The sequence below is a fragment of the Athene noctua genome, chromosome 3 (genome assembly GCF_965140245.1).
Source record: "Athene noctua chromosome 3, bAthNoc1.hap1.1, whole genome shotgun sequence".
NCBI lineage: Eukaryota > Metazoa > Chordata > Aves > Strigiformes > Strigidae > Athene > Athene noctua.
Genome location: NC_134039.1, coordinates 72,461,558 through 72,487,474, shown reverse-complemented (window position 1 = coordinate 72,487,474; position 25,917 = coordinate 72,461,558). Strand labels below are relative to the sequence as shown.

The 25,917-nt window shown below is 39.3% G+C and overlaps 1 protein-coding gene across 4 annotated transcripts; it reads left to right on the top strand.

The window, feature by feature from the left end:
* Positions 1-1,253: 1,253 nt before the first annotated feature.
* BCAP29 (B cell receptor associated protein 29) lies at positions 1,254-25,221 on the top strand. 4 transcript variants are annotated; one of them, XM_074903316.1, is made up of 8 exons: positions 1,254-1,389; positions 1,888-1,992; positions 5,445-5,545; positions 7,624-7,774; positions 12,269-12,404; positions 15,020-15,131; positions 22,784-22,884; positions 24,244-25,221. In XM_074903316.1, the coding sequence occupies exons 2-8, from the start codon at positions 1,901-1,903 to the stop codon at positions 24,280-24,282; spliced, it is 732 nt and encodes a 243-aa protein (XP_074759417.1). In that variant the 5' UTR covers positions 1,254-1,389; positions 1,888-1,900; the 3' UTR covers positions 24,283-25,221. The 4 variants fall into 4 exon arrangements, with proteins under 4 accessions (XP_074759417.1, XP_074759416.1, XP_074759415.1 ...); XM_074903315.1 differs by having other exon boundaries at positions 1,315-1,416; XM_074903314.1 differs by having other exon boundaries at positions 1,382-1,494.
* The last annotated feature ends 696 nt before the right edge of the window (positions 25,222-25,917 follow it).

Below are 25,917 nucleotides of genomic sequence, written 5' to 3'. Positions count from 1 at the left end.
CTTGATGAATACTGAGCCTATTTTCCTTAAGAAAACAGATTTATAGAATCTTAATCCATTAAGGTAGTGTAATGCATGGGGGTGCACAACACGGACACAGTATTTCAGCTGAGCTTCAGAAACTAATGAGCATGCTGGAAAGCAGAGTTGGAAGTCCCTGACTGAATAAGCTTGAGTCATGGAGCGATGGCATGATCACAGCAAGATCCTGCAGCAATTACAACCATTCCCTAAATGTGAAAAAGATACTAATTTTAACCTTTCTCAACTTGCAGATCTCTGCATTTTCCAACAAAGGTGTTGATACCGAAAAGCCGGTTGAAGAAAAACTCTCTAAGACTCAGAATCAGAGCTTTAGAAAGCAGGCACTCTTTATTGCAGCGCTGGGTGCACGGGGGATTGCTCCTCCGCAAGCGTGCGCACCAACCCCTTATATTTACCACTTAAATGCAGGTGCCTTATACATATTCATAGGATTGCACAACACCAACATACATATTTACTATTAAGGTGTGGTTAGTCAAAAAAACATTATCAGCAGTTTTAAAACAATCATGTCACTCTTGCGCCTGTGCATTGCCTCCAGGTGGTGGTCTTCGGGGGTCTTCCGGAGGAAGGCCAGTAGTCTTCCTCGTCGCCTCTTACCCGATTTCACCATCACCAGCCTCTAGAAGCCGGACCCCTCTGACTAAATCCTTCGTCACCCACGTTATGTGATGTCCGTTATCTTCTTTTGCCAGGGCCTGGGCCTACTCCTTTGAGTCATAAAATGCACATTATCGCCTGTCACCATGGTTCCAAATCTTCTGTCCTTGGGGCCTTTATGTTTATGCGAGTTTCTTTCTTTGTTCCCACAGCTCAGAAACTCCTTAGCTTAAACAGACAACTCTTAGGCCTACTACTACTAACCATCTTAATAGTTATGTGCCAAATTTCTTAACATTGCATATATCAGTGTGGTTCTTCAGTAAATTCTCGCCTACTGTCAGACTCGGCTTTCCACCTGCCCCAACAGCCGCCTCAGCAGTCGTTCTTGCACGTCTCCCCCGGGCCCTCTGCCGCGGCGGCTGCCAGGGATGGCCTCTGGGGAGGGGAGAAGATGGCGGGGAGCCTCCAGCTCCACCGGGGTGGGACCGGCGGGGACCCTCCCCTCCTCTCGGGCCTGTCCGCACCGCTCTCCGGCTGGGACGGCGGCCACGGCCGCACCACCCCCGGGCAGCGGCTCCCCGCCCGCCCCGCGGCCCTCCCGTCCCCCGTCCCGCGGGCCACGTCCAGCGCGCAGGGGGCGGCCGCCCCGCCCCTCGGCGCCCCCGCCCCTCCGCTGGCGGGAAGGGCCGGCTCGCTCCCGCCCAGCGCCGCGCCCCTTCGACAGCGGGTCGCCGCCATCAGGTTCAGCCGGGCGCCGGCGCCGAGGAGGTTGCGAAGGCTGGGCGGCCGTGAGGGCAGGCGGGACGGGTCCGGGGCGGCCCAGGCCTCCCCCCGGCTGTCGAGGGGGTAGCGGGGGCAGCGGGCAGCGCTTAGGGGCGGGAGCCGGCGCGGGGCGGCGGGAGGGAGCCGTCGGCCTGCGGCACAGGCGGGGCTGCGGTCTCCTCACGGGGGGCTCCCGCCGACGGGCCGGTGGCGGTGGGGAGGGTCCCAGTCCCCACCTCCCTTCCCCAGCGGACGCGCTGTGCCCCAGGGGCTGGTTCGGGGCCGGAAAGCACAGTGGGACACTCCACCCCCACACCCCCCCGAGCTGCGTTAAGTTACTTAAAAATACCCCCCTTTGGAACTCTGTGGCCCAACGCGAGACAGGCTGGGCCCGGCGAGGGCTGCCGGAGCCGCCGTGGCAATGGTGCCGGCGGCTGGGGTGTCGCGGGCCCGCCTGAGCCGCCCCTTCCTCCGCAGGCCTGCCGGGACGATGACTTTCCAGTGGACGGCAGTTGCCGCCTTTCTGTACGGCGAAATAGGAGTAATTCTCGTGCTCTGCCTGCCGTTTATTTCACCGCTGAGGTAGGACTTCAGTGTGCTGCATAACCCCAGCTCGGTCTTTTCATTGTTCTGCATTTACGATACACTTTCGTTTTTATAAACACAGAGCTTTGCAGCATCTTAAGCTATTTGTGACTCAAGCTGAAGGAATGCTGTTTGGGACTTGAGCATCAGGAGTTTCAAGAAACATAAACCTCCTTTAAGGATCTTTATTTGTTGTCTACACACTGCTGATTCATCCGAGCAGCTGTCGGGGCTCCCAGCATGAGCCCTGTTGCTTTGCTTCAGCAAGTGGGATGTCATCTCCCCGGCTTCTCGGGGGTTTGTGGAGTAGCGAGCATACAGGAGGGCATCTGGCTTCCCGTGCTGTGAGATCAGTAAGAAATGAAAGTACGGTGCAGCCTTTTCGGAAGCTGCTTGTCAAGTTTGTGAGGAGCAGCTTTAGAGCATTTTGGTGTGCACTAGGCACTGTGGGTGTTGAGAGATAAGAGACGGTTGATATTCAAAGCTAACAATACAGTGTGTGTAAGGGCTCTAAGAAATTTGTGATCGTTTGTTTAAAAAACACGTGAACTTCAGCTTCATGCAGAAGGTTCTGGTCTACTGAAATAAAGACCTCCATAAGCTTACATATAGTTTAACAAAATTATAATACTTCTGGAACGCAACACAAACATTAAGAAAAATACTTAATTCTTGAAACAGCAATGCATTTAGTAAGGGAAAGAAAATGTGTTAATTACTCTTACTGTATGCAAAGGCCTGGCTTACAGCGTTATTTTAAGATGGTTTTCTGTAAGGAGCTCTTCACGTTTGATAACTTTTGTCTAGGAAATAAAGCTAGCCTCTCTACAAGAGGCAAAGACCCCAGTTATTATTTCTATCCAGCATATCAGTAATTCTTAAAAACAACCACATCCAAAAAAACCCAAGTAGGATGAAACCTTCAAGCTTTTTTAAAAAAAATTGCTGCTGGCTTAGTGCTGTGTAAAAACTGTTACATGTTTGCTTTCTGCATCTTTGGATATATTTAGAATGAAGAATGCAGGTTTTACTGTAATATCTTGAAGAACAAAACCTAAAACCCCTGTAAAGAGTCTGAATTTTACTACTTGCACCCGTGGGAGAGTATTGAAAATGCATGGCTCCTTCACAGACAATATCAATGATTAGACGTGTTTCCTCAACTTCAGAAGTTGAAACTGCTCTAAAATCTAATTTAACCGTTGATTTTTACAAGCTGGCTTGTGAGGAGTTTAGCATTTCAACATAGATTGAGTCCTCGTATTTTCTAATCACAAGTGCAACTGTGTAAGATGGGAGAAGTATTCCATTTGCCATAATCATCAGATTATTAATGGCTTATGTGAGGAAACTAGCTGCAAGAATTTCTTCAGGGTGATGACACATGCAGAGTACATTGGGAGTATTGAGATAGGTTTCACTTAGGACATAAACAGGGCTTGAATCCAGTCTTTGTGGCTGAAAGGCAGATTCATAACTCAGTGTTACTAAAATTTATTCAAACATTAAACACTGTCCTTTTAATTATATACAAGTTATACATTTTTGTGCTTAGTTTGTAGCATTCAGCTGAACCTTTGAACAGTGCTTTCCAAAAGAGTGAAATAGCTTTATTTTTTATATGGCATGAGCAATTATCTTCTTAACAAAAGCTGCTGTGAAAGTACCAGAGGGTAGCAGTTCTGCCTTATCCATCTTGGTGGGCTGGACACTGGTTCTGTCAGAGCAGTAAAGCATGAGCGATTAAAGGCAGCCATGAAACTGCTGTTCTTTAAAGTTAGGATTTACTCATTTGTCAGTCTTCAGACAGATTAAGTCTTTTGTGCCTGCACATTTTTTTTATAATTAAGACCTTTTTGAATTTGCTAACAACCTTTTAAGTTCCTGGGGAATAAGTAAATTGACAATACAAATACACAAACAAGTACACAGACAACCATAACTGTACTGCCAGGTGTAGTAGTACGTAGTGGTGGCCAGTATTATAATTTGGAAGGATCACATTTACGTGACTTCTGTCACCAAAAGGAAATGGAACATTAATAAATGTGAATTTCAATACTTTTTGAGGAAAAATAAGCATGAAAATATGACATAGGAAGACTTTGCAATAAAGGGATCCTACTTTTACTCTGAATATAACTTGGCAGTATAGTTGGTCTAAAGTCATACCTCATAGAATTTCTTCTTAAGTGGAGATTAGTATGAAACCTGGATAATTGTACGTATAAAGAGTTAGCAAGGTGACTTTGTTTCAGTGGTAGTTGGTTTTATTAAAGTAAGCTTTTTGGTTGATATGGCCTATGGCTGTCTGCTATAAAGAATTCAGATTATACTAAAAGATTTAAATTAGGTATTTGCACATATGACGCTGAAACATTTTAATTCTTTTTGGTGAAGAATCAGAATGAGCCATTGGAGATGATGCTACAGTCTAAATTAAGTTCATTGGTAACTGCTTTGTTAAAGGACAAATTTTAACAGTTTGTGGAAAATGTAAATACTCTTAACACAAGTTGGAAGTTTTACCTGACATCATCAGGTGGTGCCCAGCATGCCTGTGTTACATCCTTAATTGGCATAACTAGGTATTACTTTTTTGTGCAGTAGCACTGATTGTAACCTGCAGCAAAGAACAAGTAGGTGCTCTGTGGTTGTCTCCTGAGGGTTTCATTCATTTGAGATGTTCTTCGTTTGTGATGCAAGCATAAATCCTTGAAGAATCCTCCCACGCAGTAATATTGAATAGGCAATTGATTGTTTAAACAAAAGGAAAAAAATGGTCTTCACCACCACTGTGCCTCCGAAGTTGCCTCCATAGCCAACAAATTTATGCTCTTGAAAAAGGTTTTAAGCCTTGACAAAATATAAACATGAGACTTGTCCTTTTGTTGTAGTTTGCAAGTTAGAATGTAAAAACAATCCTTGTACTTCATAATTATGCAGACTCAGCAGTGTAAAAAGATGAGCCTTCCAAAGAAGGGTGGTAGAGATGGTATTAATTTCTGGAAGCATTTTATTTGGCAACAAGGCATATAAGTGGATAGAAATAAAAATGATGGAATGGGTTCTACAGTCATTACCCCATCCCTGAGTTTATTATAGTCAGCACTGAATGCAAAGCCAAAGTAAAGATAGAATAACACGCATCTGGAGAGTACCTGCTATCATGTAAGAAGTTTTCACTGCTATCATGTATGAAGTTTTCACTGCTATCATGTAAGAAGTTTTCAAGGTGAACTGTCTTTGTCTGTATTGACAACAAACAAAAAGACAAACAAGTTGTATTGTTGGAAAAGTTACATGTACATAAATTATATTGCAATTAAAGCAGCTGTTTAGAGACCTTACATCAGTCTCATATCAATAACAAGGCTCTCTTCTGTGAGGTTTTTATGGTCCTCTTTTTGTATTTAATTACTTTTGAATAACACAATGCTATTTTACAGATGGCAGAAGATTTTTATGATTCCTCTATGGAGCAAAATGGCAGTTTTTTGGAACAAGATGTTTCTTACAATAATAGTTTTACTCATCGTCTTGTTTCTTGGTAAGTGTTAAATAGTTTCCGAACAAATGCAGAAAAAACCCTGGTGTATAGAGTTAGTTCATGGCAGTAGATTAACTGAAAGAATTCAAGCCTAATTTGTGCCAGCTAATTTGATTAGAAGTTCTACAATAGAGGAAGAGGAGAAGGCTTATACTGCATCTATGTTGGGAATCCAAATGCAATATTAATATAATAGTGAATGCGAAGGAAAAATAGAGCTTGGTCTAGGCTGCTGCTTGGTTTCACTTTCTTACACAAGTAAATGAACTTGAAATGTTTGATACCAGAATTTGGCTGAGCTGCACAATATGCAGTAGATGGCACTCTTTCTCTTCGTTGCTGTTGAAATAGAAGACCAGAAGAATACATCAAAGCACTGGGCTATCTGAGTACTTTTGGCCAGCACAGATACAAAACAGATGTTGGCTATTTTTGTTATGAGTAGATCCTAAGGTCTGTCAAGTAGGATTAAAGCTTTAGTTAAACTGGTGCTTGAGTGATGACCATATATGCCTGACTAATTTCATTTAATATCTGTCCTGACTGCTTTGTGTGGTATTTCCTGTGTTTCGGTGATACAAGTAGTTCTTCTCCATGGATACAAGTGTTTCTAGTGCCTTACAATGAAAATGCTATTTAATTCCAAGCTACCTTAAATACAAAGAAGAAATGTATGGTTTTATCATCTGCTGAGAGAAATATATAGATGCACTGGATATAGAAAAGACTAACTGCAATACTATATTCCAAATATTTTTTTAAAGTACTGGAAATGCAAATATTAGATGATCTTTAGTATTATCCCTAGAATTAGATCCTTCAGTAAATGGCTTAGATTGAGAACTGATGGATTTAATTTAGTCTTTTGAACTGCTGTCGAAAACTTTGACCCAAGTTTGCTTTTGAGTTGGTGATGGGCATTGATTTTGTGGAAAGATAGATATAGGCTAAAGCAAAGCACTGATGATGCCCCGCAGCATAAGGTGATAGCTTACTGCAGGACTAGAATCTTCCTGTAGCACAGGGATATGGACTTTTGTCTGGTCGTAGTTGCATTGTTTGCAGTTTCCCTTTGGATCTTCTTTTTCCTTCTAAATAACTTATGAATATAAAAGAGACAAACGTAAGTGATGTTATTCACGTGTGCATTTCTTTGGAGTTGGTTTTGTCTGCTTAGATAAATGCAGCAGCAATTAAATAACAAGTGGCCAAAATACTCCTCAAGAACTCATGATGTATAATAAAATGAGTATTTTTTTGATGTGCAGGAGGAGATTTTAGGTTCTGTATTGGCCTTAAGTATGTATGGTTTTAAGTTTACAGATTGCAATATGAACTCTTAACTGGATTAGGTTTTGGTTTTATGTGGATGTAAGTCCTAATTAATTATCTTGTCCTTTGAAAAGTCTTGGCAGAGTATTGGCCCTTCTGCAGAAATATCAGGAGTATATGATGGATGAAAGGAAGCTGAAAGATGGATGAAAGGCAGATGAAAGAAAGCTGAGGTGTAGCTTACCCCCTCTGTTCTGTTTGTGTTCAACACTGTTACTGCAGTCTTCCAATTTTGATGGATGTTGTAGAAATAATTTTTTCCCTCTGTGATTCAAGCATAAAGTAGACACTTCTGTCATTATTAAAATGCTTATCTAACAAATTCCATGAGGCAAATCCTTCAGAAGGCATCTCTTCTTTTTTTCTTCTCTTTCTGTTTTCTCACTATTTGTCCACTGGCTGGATTTTAATTCAGTTGTCAACGGTGACATTTTGACACTGTCTGTAGGGTCTCTGATAATGTGTAGCTTTTGCCTGATCTCTGGTGGCTGGGTGCAGGTGTTGGAAATGACTGTTCAAGCATGTTTTGGGCAGTGGTTTGGTGTATCTCTGGAAATGTGTCCTATTGCTTCTGTGATTTGTTAGGACCTACCTTTAAAATGTATGGATAACATAAGTAATGTTGCTCTTTGTCCTATGCCTGCTTGCTGAGCAGGAAGTCCAAATATGTATTTCTAGTACTATGTCTGATTTATCATACATGCATACCCACAGGTGTGAGTAAGAACAAACGGTTTTGTTTGCAGATGCTGTTAGAGAAGTCAGGAAGTACTCGGCCGTTCATGTGAATGAGAGGGCTGCAAATGTCAATACCAATGCCTTTGATCATATTCAGATGAAACTATTCCGATCGCAAAGAAACCTCTATCTCTCAGGTTTTTCCTTGTTTCTTTGGCTGTAAGTATAACACTTTTGTAATTTCTGCATAGCACATTTCTTATACAGGAACTGTTGCACAGAGTAATGAAACTATAAAAAAGATCAGAAGGATGATTTCAAAAGATTAAGGAATTAAGTGTGAGCAGATTGTCTATGAGGCAAGTAAGATTGGGGAGGATAATATCTTACAAATGTTTGAAGATTGAAAGGATGTTAGCAACACATGGAAAGAAACATTTTGAATGCTTGAGAAAACATTTTGCAGAAGTTTCTTCAGGGAATACTCATTTCCTTCCTTAAACTTACGTTTTGTTTGTTTTGAACATGGAAAACTGGAATTAAAAAATGACAAAAACTGAAGTACTGTTAAAATAATATGTTGCAAACTGGTATTATTGCATCCTGCTGTGTTAAGAAGCAAAGCCTGAGTGTGACTTGAACCACTTTGTCTAAAGCTCAAAGTTAGGAACTCTAGAATAATGTTCTGGCTTCTGAGGAAAGTTTCAGATATTATTCCATATCAAGCACTTTGTGGCAACTGGCCTGCTATGATGGTATGATCTTAAGTGCAGTATTCCTTTCAAGATGTTTCAGTACAGCTAATAGAGTAACAGAAGTGACAGTTCTGTACTGCCCAGCAGTAACAGCCAGGACTACCTGTGAATCCTCACAGTAGCCATGATAACTTGCAGATCTCAACTGGTCAAGAAGCACATGAAGTAATTGGATACAGATAATGTGAATGAATGGGAACACATGTTGGTCAGACAATTTCCTATTTGTATGTTTTTATGGTGACACTGGACAAAGAATCCTGGCCCTCTTCTGAGTTCCTTCAGTGAGCTGCTTGACATTGCCTAGATACACAAGAGGAACACAGAACAAGGAAATGCCTGGAATCACTGAGACTTCTGACAAACCTCTTTCCCTTGGAGTGATGTATGGCTATTTTAGCTGATCAGTGAGGAGCATTGTACACGAAGAAGTGTCAAGGAAAAATTTGTATGAAACCTGAGCAGGAAAACTTTGGAAAAAAACAAAGGTGGCTGTAACCTTGCACAATAATGATAGGAATGCATCACGTTATTTCTCTTCCTTCAGAAAGGCTAAGTAAACATGCACAGATGTGTTTGTTTTTTGCTCCAAGAGAGTAATAGCTGGATTGTGTCCTACACAAGAGTTGAAAGCTGGTCCCCCTGGATGCTACTCCCACTTGTTTTTCAAGGAAGAAAACTTGTCAAGTGGCCCTAATGGATTTTATTGTGGATAAAAGTTCTCCTTTTGAAGAGGTTTGCTTAAGGCCTTTTTGGGGCTACTGGCCTTTCATCAAAATTTAGAAGAAATAAATACTACTACAGTAGTGGCTAGATCAAAGGACCTTTCTAAGTAGAGCTATTTTGCTTAGCCATTAAACAGGTGTAATGTCTGTCAAAGAAAGGAGAAAAAGTATTCCTTGGGTTGCCTTATCCTATGCTGTTTCTACCATCACCCAACCAAGTTAGGACCACATGCAGGTGTGAATGGGTACTTGGATGCTTCTAGTTCATTTTTCAGATCAGTTCTGGTTCATTTTAGTGCATTAGTCAATAGGAGAATACCAGAAGAGTGGTAGATAGAGATTCTCAAAATGGAGGAGGCTGGAAGCTTTTCACTTCTGGCAATACAACAAAATTCTTCTGTCTGTGGTTCAGCACACTTGCAGAATACTGGGTACAAGTGAGGAAGATGATCTGTCAGTGAAGTATTTGGGCCAGCTGAGCTTTCATCAGCCAACTGCCTGCACAGAAAGGAGAAGAATTGTAGTTACCAGAGACTCTCCCTTGGTTAGGATAGAGGCACCCATCTGCTAATCCTACTCGATGTCTTGGGAGATGTGGAGAGTCTGCCAAGGCTTGTCTGGCCCTCTGTTACCCCATGCTGAACCAGAGAGGGTTGAGAAGGGCTGAAAACAAAAGGAAAACTAAAGAAAACATGTGCCCACTGCTCAGCTGGGCAGGGGACCAAATGACAAAGGATATGGAAAAGAATGAGACATTTAATGTCTTATCACCAACCTTACATTACATTGTTTCTTACTGGTAAGGTTTGCTTTTGGCCTCCCAATTCTCTGAGCCTTCTGGGAGAGTTGGTGGGGAATGTAACATTATCCACAGTAGTGGAAGATGCGGCTGGAGAGTACTTAAACAGATTGGGCATATACTAGTCCGTGGCATTCTGGGATGGGATGCAGCCTTGCATGCAGAGGGAGCTGGGTAATGTCATTACAAGGCTGTACTCTTTTATCTTTGAAAGAGCATGGTGATCAGGGGAGGATCCTGGTGACTGCAGGCAGGCAAACACTGCACCTGCCTTCAAGAAGGACAAAAAGCGGGATGTAGGTAACTAGAAACTAGGCAGCCTCACCTCCCTGGAAAGGTTATGGAACAAGTCTTAACTCAAAGCCATTTCCAGGAACATGAAGAATACAATGAGTTAAAACAGCACGGATTTACTGAGGGGAGATCATGCCTGATCATCCCTGTTGCCTTCTGCAATGAGATAACCTTCTGTGTGGATAAAAGGCAGAGTGGTGGATGCTGTGTTCCTTTAGCAAGGCCTTTGACATAGTCTCTTGTGGTATCCTGATAAGCTAACTGTGTAGGGATGTGGGCTGGAGAAGTGGGAAAAAAGTGGGTGGAAAATTCCCTGGGCCTTTGGGCTTAAAGGGTGATAGTAACGCAATTTCCAGCTGGTGCCCTTCAGGGATTGGTACTGGGCTCAACGCTGTTTAATTATTAATACCATGGATGATGGGATTGAATGTGCTCTCAGCAAGTTGCAGACAGTACCAAATCAGAGTGGTTGATATCTTGGAGGGCAGGGCTGCTAGACAGGTTGCAGAAATATGCTGCCAGAAATCTCATGAAGTTCAAGAAAGGCCAATGCAAAGTCCAGCATCTTACAGAATAACTACGTACTACAGCATCTAGGGCAGGGGCAGACTGCTGGCTGGGTAGAAAGCACTTTTGCAGAAAAGGACCTGGGGATCCTGGTAGACAGCCAGTCATTCATTGAGCTGTAATAGAAAGGCTGTAGTCAGCAGGTCAGGAGAAGTGATTATTCCCCTTTATCTGCAGGACAGTGTCCAGTTTTGACTCCCCAAAATACTGTAGTACTGCACTGAGGTGCCGAGAAGGCTGGGGCGTGAAACACATGGCATATGAGGAGAGGATGAAGGAACTTGGCTTCAGCTAGAAAAAGAGACATTGAAGTGGAGATTCTATTGCTTTGTACAGCTATCTAGTGATAGGATGTAGAGAAGGAGCCAGCTCTTCTCAGTGGATCCACACAGGAATGACAGGAGGCAACAGGCTAGGAATCTGCGAAATTCTGACTTGTAGGAAAAAGTACTTTTCTACTATCAGGAGTGGTCAAACACTGGAACAAGGACCCTGAAAGACAGTGGAATCTGCGTCATTGGAGATGGTAGGAACACAGCTGGGCAAGCCACTGAGTTCTCTGGTCGAGCTGTCCTTGTTTTGCGCAGGAACTTAAACAGGATGACTTCCGAAAGCCCCTTTCAACCTATGTGATTCTGTGATTCCGCTTTAGTAATGATGTTTTATCAACTCCTGACTGCTGCATCTATAAATTAATAAGCAATAGTAAAACATGCTAACCCTTGGAAAAGTAATGATACCTTAACTTTTTTATTAAAACAAAAAAAAAGTAAGAAAATGAACTTTCAATGAAAAAGCAGGGAGGAGGGCTTACCTTGAAAGCCAAAAGGTCTATTAATGTGCTTTCAGTTATGAAAAAGCCAATTACATGGATTTTCAAATTTCTTTTGAAGAGCAGCTGCATAGTTATATTACAGGAATTAATTCAGTGTTGCTTTGGCCTTTCCTTGATACACCAGCACACTGCTTTGAAAGACTCTGAGATTGAATAATGAAAGTAGCGATGCAAAGAGGCAATCACTAGGTCAAATCAAGGAAGGTATTTGCAAAGCTTAGACTTGAGGTGCCATATAAGTGCTGACATGCATGTTCTGGTTTATACAGTGTTGACAGAGTACTTTGAAGATAAATATGGTCACATTGCTAGTTATATTCTTCTATAAAGTTGTGGGTTTGGTTTTTTTGCATTATACTCATTACCATAATGTGCTGCTTGGGTCTTGTATTCAGACATCTATCCTGTTTAAAACAGTAGGTCATGTAACAGTATTTCAGCCTTTAAGCAAGCAGGTCTCTTACCCCTTAACAGCTGTGGCTTTTTGCGAGGAGGGAGGTTCTGCATCTGGTAAAGAACAGATTATTTGTGTTTTGATGGACAAAAACTTTTTCAGTCTCTTATTTTACTGTTTATCATCAGTGAGCCAGGATGTTTCCCTTCATGTGCTTAAATGGTCCTCTTATGGTTTTGTTTTCACATTTAATGCAGAGAGACATAACAGGGTTGTTTTGGGTTTTGTTGATTTTTTTTTTTTTTTTTTTTTCATTTGTGCTGTTCATTGTGTTTCTCCACTAGTGTACTGAGACGTACTGTTACGCTTCTTACTCAGTTGGCAAAAGGGATGACATCTCACGCAGCTCTGGAAACGCAAGTAAATGATGCTACTGAAGCAGCCAAAAAATACATGGCCGAGAATGAAAGGCTGCAGGAGGTATCTTTGAACTTTTTTAGTTATTTTCTTACACAGCAAGTAGTAGTTGGTATAAAATACTCTGGGGATGGTTTGCTACTGAATGTTTGTTCATTTTTTTTTTTTCTTCTGGTGGAAAAAGGAAGAACAACGTTCTTACAATATGTAATTCAGAGTACTGAAAAAAATTTCAGTAGCATTTTATTAACTGAAGTAATCCAAATAAATGAAGTTCTGTCTTTCCAGTACAAATTTTGTCAAAGTAGGAATATTCTTAAAATATTTCTCTGAATTTAATCATAGCAAAGTAGAGGGAGAGACTAATTTTATTCCTTTTATCCTAAACAGTTGGCTGTTTCAGACTATAGCAGTCTAGTATGGAAAAGTCTACAATATAGCTGTTCTAAATAGGATCTGCTTCAGTTCTGAAATGTCTTTTCTAACTTGTAAAATTGGTTTTCTGTATTTATTGTATTTTGTATTCTTGCATCTATTTTATGGTGGGTCAGCCTAATATGTTCCTTTCTCGGTAAGGCACTACTGTAGTATTAAGGAGGATATTACCAAAATTTTCTTACTTAAAAGAACCACCAATGAACTAAAGATATGTTATTTTTATGAGAGAAGGTTAAGCTATCATCTCTCTGTTGTAGTTCAGTATACAGTTGTGTGCAGGAAGGAAAGCTGGCAAAGATAATAAACATACGAAATCTTTTCTTGTAATTGGTTAGTTTGACTTCTGTTGGAAGAGATTGAACCATAAGCTAGAGTGCAGATATCCAGGGTATGAAGATTTTACGGTATTCTTCAGTCTGGCACATTGTTAAAATTCACTGCAGGTGTGTACAGGTCTCCTTCTAGTTTGTCTGGATCAGCGTCTATGGTTACCAGCACTGTATTTTTTTTTTTTTTAAATAAATCTTCAAAGAGAACAGACTGGACAAAAAGTACTAGAAGGGATGCAGAAAAATACAGTTGTTTGAGAGGTGTCTAAAACAAGGATCACTTGAGTGTGTGTTAAGTATTTTACAGGTATTAAATTACTCCAAAATTTGGGGATTTGGTATTTTGTCAAAATGATCCAGACTCACTCCCTCCCTCAGCCATGGAATTTGTCTCTCTGCTGCATACTACTGGTACACTTTTTTTTTTTTCTCTGTCTTGTTGGGATTTGGCCAAAAGTCCTCTTTTTGTTCTGCTTTTACATTCTCTTAGCAACACATTCTCTTAGCTGCTTGTAAGTGATAGGCAGAAACTGGGATCTGTGTTCCTGTCCCTATTTGTGTGTTTGCATAGTTTGCAGAAACAGTGGTAGCAACAGGTACAGTCAGCATGCTGTGGCTGGATCTCCATTGTGTTGGAGGTGCAAAGTGTTCAGAATTGGTTTATTTTTATAGAGACTTAGGTTCCTCTATGGCTTGGCCCTTGCATTTGTGTTCATTTACAAGCGTGCTTCATTCCACCATCAGAGAGTGGCAAGAGCAATTGCATATAGGGCACTGACTGTAAGTACAAATACTGTAAGTTTACTCTAGTGTGCTAGGTGTGTGCTGCCTCCTGTTTAGAGGTTACATGGGCACAGGACTTAAAAGTTTACAGAAATAACTATTTGTATATTAATAGAAAGATGTGAGCACAAAGTAAAGGCGTCAATTTGTGACAAATTTAATGACAAATTTACTATGGTTTTACTACCAGCAGTCAAATGCAATCTCTGTTCTTTGGTTAAACAGCTTCTGGAAAACTCTTCAGCTCTTTTCTTTGGATTGTTTACCAGTCTTTCTTTCCTTCTTCCTAAAGTAATCTTTCCTCTCTTCTCCTACCTGTGCCCAGTAAGCTCTAATATCACCAGTTCACTTAACAATTGTTCATCTCAGTTGTTCTACTTCTCTTTTTCCCATTAAGGTTTTACCACTTCTTTTGTCATTTTCATAACAGATGATGCTTGGTTGGGTAACAGAGGCCATATGAGCAAAGGGTCTAATTAGAGGGTCTATTCCTTAATGTATGATACTTTGTCATCAATAGCAATTGTCTTAATGCTAAGAGTGTGCATAAGTATAGTAGTGCCAACATTTTCAGAATACAGGGAGTATACTGCTCTTGTGTCTAGTATTTAGAGGGGTCTTCCTGGATCCTTTCCTAGTATTTTCTTGGATTCCAGTGGAAATCTAATCTAGGTATTGAGGTATTCTGAAGACTGGAGAAGTAGTTGCAAACCTACAAGGAGAGACTTGTGATGTATTACATGATTTAAATCAGCATAAATTATTAGAACAAGTTGCACATAAACATGTCAGTGTTCTGTGACTTGCAGTCCCAGCATAGGTCTTCTGGGAAAGCCATTTATAACCTAAGCAGAAGTTGTGGGCTTGATGCAGAGATACAAAGTACTCTTAAACAGCAGATAATGCTATACTACTACAAGTATGTCATTACTATCAGCTTAAAACATTGAGCATTTTCCCCTCATTTTTTTAATTAATTCTGAGGTTTTTTTCTAGAATGACTGCGTCATGTTGGCATTTGATAAAACCTGTCACTTTGCAAGATCAAGGCTGGCATTCTCTGGTTGTTTGGCTTTAATGTCAAGCTAATGAAAAAAAATCAGTCATAGTAACTGTGGTTTTTAATAGGCCTTGAGTGAAAAAGGAAGCAGTAAAAAGAAACAGTCAGCAGAAGCAACTGATGAAACATTGAAGAAGGAAGTTGAACATTTGAAAGCAGAGCTACAGAAGACATCAAATGGTACGTATGTGTTAGGACTTCTTTGCAATTAAGAAAAAGATTATTTCAACACTGGATGTCACAAATCTATTCTAGGTATAGCATTAATTAACTTCATCAGTTTACAGGACACTTAACTTGGAGTTTGTTCACATTTGATTAGGAACTGGAAAAATATGCCATTGCCATACCCATATTTTAGTAAATGTTTTCATTATGAAAATATGTATGGTGTCATTTGAACACCTTGGTTAAATTGTAATTATTAACAGATTGAACTGATACATCTAAGTGGTTGACTTTGTGGTCATGTCATTGACTTGTCTTTATCAATGACACGACCAGGATGTGGAATCAATTCCACATTGCCTGTAAGAATCAGACTGATCTTCCATGTCATATATATCAGTCACTCTTCCTGTATAAAATGAGGAAGTATGCAGTTGACATTTTTTCTATAAAGCAGGGTTTCAGTCAGCAGAAAAGTCCTTGACTTTTCTAAAGTATTATAAATTTATATATCTTCTGCAACAGAATTGTTAGCTTCTTTTTAAAAAATCTTTTTTTCTGTGTACAAGGAAACATGCCTTGCAATTTGTAACATAATACTTTTGTTAGCAGCTTCCGTGTTTAAGGTTTAGGTTGTCAAAACTGCTTTCGTGGCAACCCAAGTTGAGATGGAAGCAGATTTTACCTGTTTGGTTCTGTCTTCTTGGGATCTGTCGAGGTGTGTGATGCTTATGAACACCTGCTCATCTGAAAGGAGTGTTTTTAAGATAACACTGCCAGTGACCTTGTAAGCATTAATCAGATATTCAGACTGTAACAAAATACAGATTTTCATGGTACCAGATAGCATGTTGACATCAAAACATAGCCCTGCTTTCATATTGCATGGCACTGCTACAAAGCTGTAAGAATAACAACAGATATTTAATGAATCATTTTTTACTGTCCACTGGGAAGACTAACAAGAACTGTAGAACAGCTGTTTTCAGCTGGACTTGAAGCAACAAGAATCTTTAAATAAGAGAGTCTCATTAATTCACCTTCTCGGGCAGTTTTGATTGTGGGTTTTCCCTCTCCTGCTGTTTCCTTAAAGAAAGGGAGGGAAACTGCCTTTGAAGTGACAGGATCAATGAAAAACTTAAATGCATATGTTTTATTTAAACTAACTGGGGGTATGTAACACTAGTATTAATGTAAGCTTTTCAGACAGAAATGCTAGAGAAAGCTAAGGAATAAATAGGTTTACCACATGCTGCTTCAGCTGCATTCTCCCAGTGGGCTGTTGTCTGTCCAAAAGATGTATAAATTAAGGCATGCTTGAGTCTTTTGTTAGGGAGGAGGTGGGGGAGAGGGTCTTTCTAAGGAATGAATAGGAAAATATTTACAACCCTTCCCCCGACGCCATCCTCCTCCTTGCCAAAACATAAAACCCCATGGTTACATTAATTACCATGGTCAGCTAGATAGTGTTAAGGTATGTCTATCTTTTTCTTTTTTGTAAGTTTTCTTAAACATTATTTTGAGCAAACTTATAGCCAGAATGCTTAAAGTACTTGATAATAACCACTTCTGTAGAACAGCTTTCTATGGAGTATTAGAGATTTAATGTGAATCAGATTTACTGTTGTTTTTGAAACTGCTTGCAGAGTGTGAGCAATGCATTACACAAAATCAAAGCTGAGAATGAAAAGCTTGTTTTACCTCTTTTTTACAATTTGTTTCATGCCACAGAGCTCACATGACTAAAGTAACCTTTCTTTTGTGTCCCCAAAGTCCAATCCCTGAAATTCTGGTGGTATTTGGGGAGGGGAAGGAGTGAAGACTAGAGGGTGTCATCTAGTAATGAAACAAGGCAAAACTAGTATAAAAAGAACTTTGCCGGTTTGGTTTTGGGAGTTTTCTTTTTGTTTATTTGGGGTTTTTTTTCAGCTATAGTGTCAATAAGACTCTTAAATTTTGATTTTGTTCTTGTTTGGTTGGGGTTATTGGGGTTTTTTTGCTGTTTGGAGGAAAAAGCAAGTATGTTTTTCATGGAGCAGCTTCAAATATACATTGCTCTGGTCTGGTTAAGCTACTTATGCATGGTGATCGGGTGATATTTACTTTATACTAGGCCACGTGTTGAAAGGTGGGTTAACTAAATAGTGGTATGCAGGAGGAGTCCTAAATGTAAGTCTATTTCATGCTTAAAAATGCAGTTTAGTATCAAATCAGTGCTGTGACTTCAGGGGACATGCAAATTTTCTGTAAGGTTTTGATCCCATATTCATAATTTATAGCAGAAAAAATACTGTATGTCTCCTCTTTCCAAAGTTCTGACTGAAATTATACTGTAGATGGTGATTATTGCAGACTTTCAGGAGACTCATCTCTAGTTGTTCAGCTTCCTACCTTTTAGAGGAAACACAGTCTACCCTTTTTTTTTTTTCCATCCACTTAACTGTAAGTGAAATCCTAAGTTAAGAAGATACTTTGCTACCTACTGTGCTCTGGGCAGGTGAGGAGAATAAATGAAAATACAGAACAAAGAGACTGAGTAGTAAACTTAGTAAAATCTGAGGAAAGGTTGGAAATGAGTGACAAAAATTTCAGCCAAGTTTCTTTAATTTTCCAGACTTGACTTTCCTATCCCTCTTGATGCCCTTTTTTGTTTTACTGTGAAAGTAAAGGAAAGGGGGCTCGTTCTTCACTACTTTATTGGAGACCCACATGCTGGGGCACCCAGCAGCGGGGCTAGCACTTTCAGAGCCTAAGTCCATTTTCAGCATACCAGGACGTGTAATGACATGACTGTTTAGAAATCTTCGAAGATGGTGTTTTATTGATACACTTTACATTATGAAAAATGTTTCACTGATACCTAGAAATAAGTATACATACTTCTAGGAGCACCCATTGCAGATGTGAGACTGTTTCTCCTGCTGCACATCAGACATATTTTTAACAAAATGTTGATTTCGATAATTAAAGACTCTCAGTATGGCTGCTGGTCCCAGACCTATAGGAATTTTCTGGGTAAAGAAAAGATGCTATGATACTGTTTAATTTCGATAGTTTTGAAATTATCAAAAAAGCTACAACAAAACAAACTGTTTGCAACTGGACATGAGGTCAGAGTCTGAGAGAAGTTTCATAAAGCATCTGTCCTTACAGCAGTCCTTGGGTTGGGGACAGGAACTGAAACTTTTGGTGCATTAACTTTCTTTTCTCACTCACAGATCCCACACTGGAAATGCTGATGTGCTAAATGTCCATTTGTTATTATGGGACCCTTTGGGCAGGAGGGAGACTTCTGCAATGCTGTACTATTTCACCTTCTATCTCAGGTCATTTTTTTGGTGATAACTGTCCTAGTGTATGGTAAAGGCTACAGCTTCATCTATACAACAGAAATTCATACAGAACAACTAGTACTGATCAAGTCTTGCAGCAAAACAAGACCATTTCTTTGTCTCTGTTATTAGGATTTCACTTGGTGAAGTTTGTACTGACTCACCAAAGTCATTTGGGTGCTTTTGAACTTTAGTTCAACTTTGTCTGAAAATACTCTCTATTTATGTATTGTTGTCATAGGCGTACAGTGGGGCAGGAGGAAATTTTGATTAAACTTTCATGCATCTTTTAATAAGGTTTGTTTTGTGTACAGAATGTCACAAGTGCTTTTTGTTTCATGGTTGCATAGTGTAGGAGACAGTAAGGAAGCAACAATTCATGTGGAAGGCTGGTTTTGAAATAGCTTTTAATTGTTGACTATTGTAGGAAGTATGCATGTACGGATGTAAAACTCTACTTAAATGCTAAGATTACTAGGTAGTAGAAAGATACAAACAATACAGACATCGGAAATATATTTCATAGAACTGTTGCTGTCAGGCAGAGTTCAGCTCAGCCTTTGTTTTGCAAGGCAGGCTAGTGCCATGTATGAAAACTATATTTATGTTGAGCTCCATTGAAGCACTCCAGTTTTAAAAAATGAGTAAGTAAAAAAAAAAAAAAATCAAACACCACAGTAAACTATTAGCTTTCTTTTGTAAGCTGGGAATAGGAGATACAAGTTAAAAGAATTGGCGGTCATCTCATGTTATTTAGTCAATGGCAGAGGGAGGTTTAGAAACAAATCCATCTTGATTAAACTTACTTTTTAACCATGAGATCATAACCTTGGTGGGAGCCATTGCACAGTGTCACATGCAACAGGGGTTGAAGGCACTGCATTCAGCAGGCATGGTTTTGTTATACAGTGCTGTTTATACCTGCTGTAACATCCCTTTTGTAACAGAATTTCCTTTGGGGTTGCAGAAAGTACTTGGAGCAAATTTGTGTGCAATTTTTTTAAAACTTTATCTGACCATTACATCTTAAGAGAATCCAGAATTAGTATGGAATTACTTGACTGGAGGTGTGTTCCCAGCTTTACAGCGTGTTTGTTGGCAAACCTTTTGTCCTGTCAGCGCCTAAATGCAGATAGCAATTTCTCAGCCTGGAGAGAGGGATCTTTCTTAGTCCTAATTTAGTCCAAATCATTTGGGTTTTAGACTCATATTGTGAGCAATGGTAATTTAAGTTTCAGATCATTTTCTTGGTAGCCAGCACTGTAAGTCAAGTGATTTAGTCAGACCAGGACTAGTAGCTGTTAAAGGAAATGCCCAAAGGGTCATTGGTTGCCTTTATGGCTGTTTGGTTTTGTTTTACTGTTCGGTTCTCGGTTCTTGTTGAAATTAGAATAGAAATGCTACAGCTACTGGGCTGTGGGAGCATCTTCGGAGCAATTTTACTCCTCATCCTACTTTGACTTTGAGGAACTAAACTGTCTGTCCTGGAACAGGATACAGACAATGTGCTACAGGAAGGACAAGTCCTGTACTTCTCTCAGACTATACATGTTACATTAGTTTATGGACCTCCAGTCACACATTAAGTGTAAAGAGATAAAGTTTTCCATAAATGTCTTCCATTGATATACTGCCCTAAGAGTATTTTGTTGATTTTGTTTTTGGTTTTTTTTTTTGTTTTTTTTCCCCTTTGAAGGGAAGGAATGAAAAGGGATAGCCTATCTCTCACAGTACTGAGGCTGTGTTCCAGTTTAGGGACTTACTGATTATTCCTCTAATTAGTTGCATTAACAGAGAAGCAGCATTTTCACCCTCTGCCTGCTCATGCATTTACTTGGTAGGAACAATCAGCTGTTGGGTTTTGCTTGCTGCCAGTCCAGCTGTTCTGTCTCCTGTGAGGCAAAGTAACAGGCCAGATGGAAGCCAGAAATAATAACTGACTGTATTGTGCACACAAAGGATCTTCTGTTCACTGCTGGATCAGTGTTCATATGATACGATCCATATGACAAACAATATACCTGTACGATCAATTTGGCTGCACTGTAGTATTCACACAATGGCAAAGCAGTTGAGCAGTGATGTATGGACGGTCTCTCTTGCTTGACAAGAAGACATTCAGAGAAGTTGGCACACAGGGCAATTCACGTTGTCAGAGATGTGATGCTCCTTTTTATTGTGTGACCCCGATAGGAATGAGTCTGGGTTTGGGGTTTTGTTTTGTCCATAGCCAACACAGGTGGAAAGGACAATCTGTTCTTTGCTTTTTCATCTTCTAGGGTTAGGTGAGGTATTCCTGTCATACATCTGTTTTGGTCAAAACACTGAAACAATGCAGTGGCTTGTTTGCTTTCTTGGTTTGCAGATACTTTTAGATATTTTTGTTCATGTTTTAAAGATAAAGTAATTTTTTGGTGCAACTGAAGTACTGTGCTGCTGCTTGTAAACAGCTAAATAGTATTAGATCAATAACGTTGAGTTACGACTTAGAAATGAGATATTGTTAATTTTTACTATAACTATGTGTAAGAAAGTTTAATCAAAGTCAAAATTTAGCTTTCTAATTGGCAGTTTCTTGAAGAGGCAGAATGGCATATGCATATGGTTTTTTGTTTACAGCTTAAAATTCAGAAGCTTATCAAATTGTCACAGGTTTATTTTAGAGTCATTTCCAAATTTTACTGTTGAATATTTTAAACAGTAGCAAGATCAGAGAAGAGGGTAAGTGCAATGCGGTTTGACTTGTCAGATGTGTGGAAATCATGGTTATGCCAAATACCAAAAGCTTTAGAAAGTGTTTTTTGTATTGATGCTCTGAAGAATGCATTAAAAGATGAAGGATATCTGTGTGAGAGTATGGAAATGAAAGAAGGGATGTAAAGAGATGTGATGGATTTTTTGATGATGTTGGACTCAATAGACATATGTGCATTTAACTTCAGTAGACCAGAATTTCAGGCTAGATAAAAGTCCTATTACTGGGAAACCACTTGCAGACTTCTAAAGTGAGAATGATCTTGAATCTATACATTCAAATTATTTAATTAAAAGTAGCAGAAATGCTGGGGGAGGGAGTCGTCCTTTTTGCATGTAGGAGAGTGGTCAGATCTCTTGTGTCCTGATGATTGAGGGGCTAGCATCCAAAGAGAACATGGTTTAGACCAGAGTGCTTGTAGCTAGGTGCTTAACAAAAAACACATCTAGCTTCTTATCTTTTAAGAACAGGCCCTTACAGATGTGTTGCAGTTCCTGAGTGTCTTGGAGGTCTCTGGGAAAGAACAGTCTGTCTCAGGGAGCTCACAGTCAAAGGATAGATCCACATTTTTGGGACAAGGAAAATTGAAAAATGTTTCTTTTTTCATTTATACCATCAAGATTTGTTTTGTAAATATGGCTACGTGAGGCAGCCTCATAGGTCATTAACAACGTTTCTCAGTTTTAGCATGAATAAATCAAGTTTTAGGGTATGCCTGTGGTGCTAGAGCAGAGAGGTATAAAGATATCTGAGATACCTATAGCAGAGGAATATAAAAATATCTAAATGACCTTACTTGAGTGCTTACATAACAAGTCATGGCTTTATGAAACTTCATGCTGATTGACCCTGCATTGTAAATTAGCCCTTATGGAGTCCTGGGCTGTTCCGTACTGCAGCACAGATACGCTCTCAGCTTATTGCTATTGAGATTGTCAGTACAGTAATAATTACTTTTTCATCTTAAAAACCTGTTCACAGTTGTCTATCATTTCTGCCTTCTCATCCATGAAGTGATGCTTCTAATGAATTAACTCACACAGGGTAAAATATATAACAGGGTGAAGAGGAGGAGTCTGTGCTCCTATAATAATGTATTATATCTCTCTCTTCCCCCCCCCCCCCCCCCCCCCCCCCCCATTTTATAGACGGCCTCAGTTGCTTTGCTAAAATCTTTCCCAGTGTTTGAGTGCCCTCTTCATTTTAAGAGGGCTGACAGTTTTGGTTTTGAGGTTGTAAATATTTGTTTTTCTAGAACCGTCTTCTGCAGTGAGACAGAACATTATAGTTATCGTAACTTGTCACCTCTGTCAATGGTTTATTGGCCTTGCCCTTAGAGTTTTACAGCCCCTTCCTGTTACTTGTGCTGCCGTTCATAAACATTTTACTCTTTCCGACCCTTTCTGTCCCTGTCCTGCACATCTTTTCCTGTGTCCATATGTGATGCTCTGTGTTAAAGCTAAGTTTTCTTAGAGGAAGGATTGTCTAGTGCATTGGAGCCCTAGTACATAACTAGGGCTCCAAGGAACTGCAGGAATACAAATAATAGTTAAAACGCTAATTCTTATATTTTACAGCTCTCCACAAGGCAAATAATGAAGTAATTGCAGTAAAAAAGCAGTCTGAAGGCCTTAAAAGAGAGTATGATAATCTGATGAAAGAATATGAACAGCTTCAGGTAGGTGGTTCTGGATTGCTATATGAGCATGATGTTCTGAAATTGTACCAGCAAGATTCTGCTTCTTGGGTATTTATTATGCAAGGGAATTTACCAAAATCTTTAGTATGGCATAAAATTACAAGAGGCAGCACTCCTTAAACTTCATCACAATAGTAGAATTTTGTTTTTCAAGGACTGGATGGCAAAGCTATTAGCATTTTCTCTTTTGTACTTCAGGTGACAAATCATTAAACTTGGTTTTGCTGTCACTTGGGAAATAAGATTCAGATAGTTTTGCATGTGATGATCAAACTGGAATCTTGTGAGAAAATGATAGGAGTAGTGTGTGTGGTATATACATCATTCATAAGAGTAATTTTGTTTGCTCTTTAAACACACTTTTGCTATTCTGGATTATAAATGTTGCAATACTGTTGATATGCAAGAAAAAAAAAAAGAAAAAAAAAAAAACTAAAATCAAACCACCAACAAAAAACCCTAAGAAAACCAACAAACAGCCTGGGCTGAAAACAGGCTACTAGAAAAATTCAAACTGAAGTACAAAATAAAAAAAGAAACATATCAAGCAAAAGCCGAATTAGCTGTTTGACTGGGTTTATGTATGTGCATGGCTAGAATACCCATAATATAGTAATTATTTCTAGTAGAACTGGGAGCCCTGCCTGTTCTTTAAGTTGTCTGATGGGTGTTTGTATCTTCCTTGACTAATGTCTGTCTCAGAATTCAACCAAAATTCTATAAAAATTAAACAGCCTGTTTACAAGTAGTGGTCTTGGGAGAAAATAAATTATTGATGTTAAAATTATGGTGACTTGCTTTTTAGGAAATGTTGTTTGTTGGTCCTGTATTAACAAAATCTTAAAATATGCAAATTTGAACTGATTAGAATCTTTTTCCTGTACTCTGTGAAGCCGCTTACTGATTCCCAGCCTCACCTTATACTCTTACAGAGATTGCTCAACTGATCTCTGTGTTCAGATTAAGACCACCATGCATGTCCTGTCTTTGTTTTGTTTCCCTGTGCAACGAGCCATAGTAGTCCTGCTGCATTTCTAACAGTCTTGTGGTCTAGAACACATATCCTTACAGTTTTCTGTGTTTACCTCTGAATGGAAAGAACAGAAGGTACTGACCACATAGTAGATGCAGCTCATAAGGATAAATCAGTTGAGAGCAGAAAAAGTTTTTAGCTGAGTTTGCACAGATCACCTGTATATTGATGGGACTACAACTTTGAAGGGTGAGTGTATAGTGAACAAATCAAATATGACTGCAAGGGGGCAAAATGTGGCATCTGGAGTCAAGTTCTGATCTTGCCAAACATAAAAAATTATTTTTAATCTGTCTCTTTTTCAGGACAGTTTAAATGAAGCAGAAGACCGTAAGGACCTGTAGGTGCTTCTAAGATGGATGGCATCGGTACAGTTGCTGCTTCGGTGTGAAAAGCCTTGTGCTGTTTAGGTTCCTGATGCATATCTGAAACAAAACTTGATTTTTCTGAAAAGCACATTCACTGCAGGTCACTATTCAGATTCCTCTCATATATCTTGGTTGCCAAAATATTCTGTGTTGCAAATAGAATGTTAAGTGGTTTACCCACTTTACCATGGAGTTTGTCACTAAAATCTTTTATTTGTGTCTGGAGCAACATGACTTCTCCAAGCTTCTGCCTTCCAGAATGGTAACAGATCCTGCACAATTTGCTGTAGCATTTGGGCAAGTTTGTGTATCACACTATATCATAAAAACACAGTTACCTAAACCTCCTTTGTCACACCTGTTTGGAATCTTCAAAAATTCAGTTACCAGTGGGTTGAAGAAGGCTGAAAGCTTTTAATCAGGCATTCCGCTTCAGTGGAAATTGAATGACAATCAATCTAAGGAAAATAAAGAAAGAAGGAAAACTGCATTTCTAAGTCCATCTCACTAGCTTGTTACTTTCACTTAGCCACGTGGATGAGTGTATTTTAACAAATAATATTTTGCATGCCTCTGGTCTATTTTTCTTTAATGTACTGGGTTGTTTCAGTTTTCATAACTGAAGTTTGGGGTTGGTTAGTATTAATATTCTGTATTTTTACACTGTTTACATCTGTTTACTCTGTATGTGCCGCCTAATTTCTTTTGCCTTGCTCAGTAAAAATTCTTTTTAAATGTAGATAGTTGGGTTTGTTTTGGTTTGTTTTCATGGATACGATACCTCAAATAAATGTGCACTGTTTTGCATAAGCCGTGTTTGGCATTCAGAAAGTTGGTTTGAGTTTCTTTTTTGTTGATTCCAGTTTATATTTGAAAGCTGGAGGTGTTGGTTATATTAAAGGGATTGTTCAAGTTCATGAGTTTCTGGGTTTATTTGTGTAAATCTCTCCCGATATAGTATCTCATCAGAGTTAATAAGTATATACACAAAGAACAAAATACACTTCTAACATGGTGATACTTAACTTTTACTGGAAATACAGCCTCTTTCAGAGGGGTGGGTTTGATTTTCTCTGGAAATAGGATTTGTTTAGCTTAGAATTTAAACATACTAAGTACTATAAAACATATTAACATACTAGATAAGAACGCATATGTTTTTTAAATATATCCTTGCTGAAGTGGTACAGAATGTGTTCTCGGAGATTCTACAATGCTGGAGATTCTTTTATTCATATCAAAACGTTTAGGAAAAGCTACAGATTTTAATACTCATATACATACAAGTTTTGGTGATATAGTTGAATGCATTTTTTTTTTTCCCCACCCCCTTTCTGAAATACTTAAAATTATGGTGGAATGTTATCTCCAGCCTGATCTAAAGACTGGTTGAAAGCCTCCAAGATACAACAGCAAGTGCTGGTTTTAATAGTAGAACTAAAACCACACCTGTTTTTCTTACTTTAAGACCCAGAACAAAAGCAAATATTACTTACTATTATTATCTACTCATTAAATTTCAAGCACTTATACCTATAGTGCAAGTAAATAATTAGGTATATAATTAGCAACTTATAATGAGAGACATCATGCACGGGACTCTTCATCCCT

Bases quoted from the DNA above. Each gene is read 5' to 3' on its own strand.
- BCAP29 (XM_074903317.1), top strand. From the start codon at position 1,832: ATGGTGCCGGCGGCTGGGGTGTCGCGGGCCCGCCTGAGCCGCCCCTTC. The intron at 15,132-22,783 runs GTACGTATGTGT...TATATTTTACAG, and splicing joins GCTACAGAAGACATCAAATG to CTCTCCACAAGGCAAATAAT. The intron at 22,885-24,243 runs GTAGGTGGTTCT...TCTCTTTTTCAG, and splicing joins AAGAATATGAACAGCTTCAG to GACAGTTTAAATGAAGCAGA.